The 5,498-nt window shown below is 51.5% G+C and overlaps 1 protein-coding gene across 1 annotated transcript in view; it reads left to right on the top strand.

Moving 5' to 3' along the window:
• Positions 1 to 1,961: 1,961 nt before the first annotated feature.
• Positions 1,962 to 5,498, top strand: part of LOC103760487 (pre-B-cell leukemia transcription factor 3) — a 6,659-nt gene continuing 3,122 nt past the window's right edge. The window contains exons 1-3 of the mRNA XM_029958646.1: positions 1,962 to 2,033; positions 4,618 to 4,874; positions 5,169 to 5,392. Of these exons, the coding sequence (XP_029814506.1) occupies positions 1,985 to 2,033; positions 4,618 to 4,874; positions 5,169 to 5,392 (530 nt within the window). The 5' untranslated portion in view covers positions 1,962 to 1,984. The remainder of the gene's footprint in view (positions 2,034 to 4,617; positions 4,875 to 5,168; positions 5,393 to 5,498) is intronic.

Below are 5,498 nucleotides of genomic sequence, written 5' to 3'. Positions count from 1 at the left end.
AATTTAACGGGAAAACCGCCCCCGGACGTCACCACCGGCCTGGCAAGGAGCGGGATCGGTGGGTTCTGCAGCCCCAGGCTGGAACCAGCTCATTACCTCCCCCTAATTAGCGGCTCCTCCACAAGGGAGGTGGTTTGGATCCCACCAAAACGGGCTTTTGGGGCCTATTCCCCTCCCACCCCTGTGCTTTTCCTGTGGTTGGGTGTTGGGGGATGTCCCGGCGTGATAAAACCGCCCGTTTCCATTAATCTGCCCCCAAAGTTTGGCCAGTTTTGGGTGTGCCGGTTGCTATCACCAAATTCCAGGGGACTGGATGGATTCACGTGAACATGAGGAGCAGCTTTGCCCTCTAAACCCTCCCAATTTGGGTTGAAATGTGGCTCTTTGGGTTCCTTTCCAAGTGTGGCTCCGTGGGGCGGCGGAACCCGAGCGGGGCAGGTGTGGAACTGTCACTTTTCCCCCAAAACTTGACTTTTTTTGTCTCTTTCCTGGTGTTGTCCTCACCTGCAGCTCCCCTGGGGCATTCCAGAGGCGTGGAATATTGAGGACAATTATTGCTATTTGAGACCATTCTGAGCTTGTTGGGAGTTTTAGTTTCGAGTAGGTTGAAGGCTGAGCTTTGGTTGTTCAACCAAATCCCTTCGATATTGACCCAAAACCGCCCTCCCGCTCCAGCTGGGCCCCAAATGTTACAGCCCCTCTGGTGCATTTTCGTGGGAATTCACGGAAATACGTGGAAAAATCAGGTTTTTTGCTTCGTGGGCAGGAAGTTGGTTGGGTTTGGGGAGTTTTTACCCCGAGACGAGCCGGGTCGATGCTGCTGCGCTGCCGCATTTGTGGGGAATCCACTTCAATATTTCACACTGAAAATGTGGGTTTCGGGTGTTATTTTAACCCCTGGCGGATTTCGGGGGGTCCCACGCCGGGGATTTGGAAGATCCAAGCTGGAAACTTGCCCGGGAGTCGGGCTGGGCAGGGATGGGAGCCGGCGGGGCCGAGCCTCCCGCGTGACGCCGCCGCCGCGGCCGCGGTGATTAATTATTAATTACCGCCGGGGTTTGGACCCCAACGCCGCTCGTTCCCACCCGGGGCCCGGGAATTCTCCCCGCGCTTCCCGGTTTTCCCCGCTCGGCCGAGGACAATGGGCTCCCTCCCGGAGCTCCCGAGCCTTTGTTCTCTCCCCGCCGGGCTCGGGGGGGCCGCGCTCGGCCCCGATTTGGGGGGAAATCCCGCGGTTTGGGGCTCGCCCGAGGGGCCGGAGCAGCCTCTGGGATGGGGGCGGGAGGAGAGCCTGGATTCGGGCCCTTCCCGGGGCGTTCGGCTCGGGGTTTGGGTCAGAAAGGCGCCGAAACCCAGGGATTGGAATCGCGTTTGTGGATTCCAAAGGGGGGCTCGGGAGAGGCCGAAGGGACCCTTTAGGTGGGTGTCACATCCGGGGGGTCCCTCCCGCCCGTTTCCCAGGGAAGGCGACCCCGAAAACGCTGGAAAACGGTGTTTTATATAAAAAAATGTGGTGAAACTGAGCCAGAAATCTGATTTAAATATTAGTTCTGGATTGGAAAAGGGCTCGGGAGCAGCACAGGAGACTTTTTGAGGTGTGTTCCATCCAGGGGGGGTTTCCCGTTGTTTTCTGGTGAGAGTTGCCCCCAAATTACAAACTTATTCACAAATACACTTATAAACATGTCTATCTATTAAAATATATTGAATATACATTTAAAATTGCACTTTTTATAGCACCAAAGGCACGTGGTGGTTCCCAAAACTGGCCAAAACTTGGAATTTTTAAAGGCTGTGTGTTTTCAGCCCGGTTCCCTCCTGAGGAAACGAACTTTAATGACAGAATCACCAGGATTTTCCCATCCCTTCCTTCACTTCCCTCACTGACCTGCCATCCCCGAGCTTTTCTTGGCTTTTTTCCGTGGATTTGGGCTCATTTTCCCTCCTTTTTTCCCCCAGGAAACACGCCCTGAACTGCCACAGGATGAAACCAGCCCTGTTCAGTGTCCTGTGTGAGATCAAGGAGAAAACAGGTGTGTTGGTGCCCTTTTTCAGCCTCATTTTGCCCCAAAATCCCACGTTTCCTCCCATTTAACCCGTTCCCTGTTTTCCCTCAGGGATTTCACAAAACAAAGATTTTTTTTTTTTTTTTTTTTTTTTTGCTTAATGGTCTTTTTTAAGGTGTTTTTTTTGTTGATTTTTAGGCTTCTTGCATGGGGGGAAAACAAAGTGTTTGGGTTGTTTTTATGTGAAAAATCCATAATTTGGGGTTTGTTCCCTTTGGGGCTTTTTTGCTGGATCTCTCCAAAATCCAGAATAATGCTGCCATGGTTTTATTTTTTGGTTTTGGTTTTTTTCTCTTGAACGAATTGGGGCCAAAATTGTGGTAGGAAGAGACAAAGGTTGACAAATAACTGGTTTAGGGAGGAAAGGGGGATTTGGGAACACTGGAAAATGCAGATTCAGTGGGAAATGGGGTTGGTTCTTGGAGGAAATCGGCCCTAATAGGTCAGGTTTTGGTTCATTCCTGGCCCTAAAACAGCAGTTTGATTTATTTCTGGCCCCAATACATCAAATTTTAGTTCATTTCTGGCTGAAATATGTCGGGTTTTGGTTCATTTCTGCCCCAAAATAACCAGGTTTTCATTATTTTTGCCCAAATATGCCAGTTTTTGGCTCATTCTCCCCCTGCCGAGGCCGTTTTGATTCCCACCGGGGGGGTTTTCCACCCCCACCCCCCCATTTCTCCCCCTTTCCTGCCTTTCTGGCTCCTGGAAAAGGGAAACCGTGGAGCAGGAGCCTCGGTCTGGGCCCAGCCAGCTCCCTAATTAATGAGATGCAAAGGCACTGATTGCATTTGCATACCCGGCGAGGCCGCGGCCCCTTCGCCTGGGCCGCGCTTTAATTACAGGTTAATTAGAAATGATGGGCAATTTCATTTTCCTCCCTCTTAATTATTGCCATCCCTGACGAGGATCGGCCCACGGGGGGGTTTCCTTAAAATTCCATGAAAAGGGTGGACTGGGGAGGGGTTTTGGGGATCCAGGCCCGAAGGATTTGGCACAAGGGTTTAGGAACAGTCCCTGACTGTGTCAGATTTGGGGGGTTTCTGTAAATAAATTCACTGAATTGGTAGTTTGGAGTGAAAAAACTCACTTCTCAGTTTATTAATTAATTAAAAATTGGAGTTATTAGGCTGGGAGTGCCATTAATGATCCCAGAGGGGGTGGGAACCCCTTTCCAGTTCCTCGGGACTTACTGGAACCAGTGCCTGGCTTTTCACCCCCTTCCCAGCCCCACCCTGACGTGTAATTGATGATAACTAATGGCTAATTAGCATAATTAGCATAATTAGACAAGCGACATCCAATTAAGCTGCAGCTGGAGCTGCAGAGGAGCTTCAGGAGGGGTTTGGCTGCAGGTTCAGATGAGGAGGTGACACCAAAAACCAGAATTCCCACCGAATTTCTCAAATTAAATAGAATTTTAGTTCCATAACGAGGTAGAAAAGCCACGAATTTTTGAAATAATCAACTCACCTCGGAGCCACCCCGGAGCCTCCTCCTGTTTTGGGAATTCCCATTTCCTCCCCTTCCCCTGCCCTGCAGTGCTGAGTTCCCTAATTCCCACTTTATCCCAACTCCCCTTTCCCGTCTCTCTGTCCCCACAGTGTTGAGTATCCCAAATCCCACTTTACCCCATCTCCCATTTCCATCTCTCTCTGTCCCTGCAGTGCTGAGTATCCCATTCCCATTCTATCCCCACAGTGCTGATATCCCAATCCCATTTTATCCCTGCAGTGCTGAGTATCCCAACTCCCATTATTTTATCCCCGCAGTGCTGAGTATCCCAGTTCCCATTTTATCCCGTTTTATCCCCACAGTGCTGAGTATCCCAGTTCCCATTTTATCCCATTTTATCCCCACAGTGTTGAGTATCCCATTTTTTATCCCCACAGTGCTGAGTATCCCATTTTTTTATCCCCGCAGTGCTGAGTATCCCAGTTCCCATTTTATCCCATTTTATCCCCGCAGTGCTGAGTATCCCATTTTATCCCATTTTATCCCATTTTTNCAGTGTTGAGTATCCCAAATCCCATTTTATCCCAATTCCCCTTTTATCCCAAATCCCATTTCATCCCAACTCCCCTTTTATCCCAACTCCCCTTTTATCCCAACTCCCCTTTTATCCCAACTCCCCTTTTATCCCAACTCCCCTTTTATCCCAACTCCCTCTCCCGTCTCTCTGTCCCTGCAGTGTTGAGTATCCCAATTCCCACTTTACCCCATCTCCCATTTCCCATCTCTCTCTCTCCCCGCAGTGCTGAGTATCCCAACTCCCATTCTATCCCCGCAGTGCTGAGTATCTCATTCCCATTTTATCCCCGCAGTGCTGAGTATCCCATTCCCATTTTACCCCTGCAGTTCTGAGTATCCCAACTCCCATTTTTTTATCCCCACAGTGTTGAGTATCCCATTTTTTTATCCCCCCAGTGCTGAGTATCCCATTTGTTTATCCCCGCAGTGCTGAGTATCCCAGTTCCCATTTTATCCCATTTTATCCCCGCAGTGCTGAGTATCCCAGTTCCCATTTTATCCCATTTTTTTATCCCCGCAGTGCTGAGTATCCGCGGTATCCAGGAGGAGGACCCGCCGGATGCTCAGCTCATGAGGCTCGATAACATGCTGCTGGCAGAGGGGGTGTCCGGGCCGGAGAAAAGAGGCCGAGGAGGAGGAGGAGGAGTTGGAGCGCTGGCGGGAGCAGCGGCATCAGGTGGCTGTCCCAATGACAATAGCATTGAGCACTCTGACTACAGGGCCAAGCTGTCCCAGATCCGACAGATTTACCACTCTGAGCTAGAGAAATATGAACAGGTGATCTTTCTGCATGGAAGAGTTTTTATCCTCCCAACCCAAATGACCCTTTGCCCCCTCCCCTCCCCTCCCCTTTGCCGTGGGCTCCGAGGCCAGGACAGGGACAGGCTGGACTCTGGAAAGGCCGAGCTGGAGGGAGTGCACCTCAAATAGAGAGCAGGGCCGGCTCGTACCTGTGTGGAGTTTTGTAAAAGAGTAGAATCCAGCTGAAGAGACTCCTCTGGAGCTTTGGGGGGGCTCTGGCGCCGGGGCAGCGAGTGCAGGGGCTGCCGCCACAAATCCCTGTGTCCCCAGGCCTGCAGCGAGTTCACCACGCACGTGATGAACCTGCTGCGGGAGCAGAGCCGGACCAGGCCCATCTCCCCCAAGGAGATCGAGCGCATGGTGAGCATCATCCACGGCAAGTTCAGCACCATCCAGATGCAGCTGAAGCAGAGCACCTGCGAGGCCGTCATGATCCTGCGCTCCCGCTTCCTGGACGCCAGGTACGGCCCGGGCCTGGGGGAGAGAGTGGGAATGTGAGACAGAAATGTCCTTATTCCACAGTGTAACTGCTGGGGCAGGGCAGAGATTGGGAATCTGAGATAGAAATGGACTCATTCCACAGTATAACTGCTGGGGTAC

The sequence above is a fragment of the Manacus vitellinus genome, unplaced genomic scaffold (genome assembly GCF_001715985.3).
Source record: "Manacus vitellinus isolate BGI_N305 unplaced genomic scaffold, ASM171598v3 scaffold_164_pilon, whole genome shotgun sequence".
Classification (NCBI taxonomy): domain Eukaryota; kingdom Metazoa; phylum Chordata; class Aves; order Passeriformes; family Pipridae; genus Manacus; species Manacus vitellinus.
Note: the sequence above shows the minus strand (reverse complement) of the source record. Positions and strands in the feature narration are given on the sequence as shown.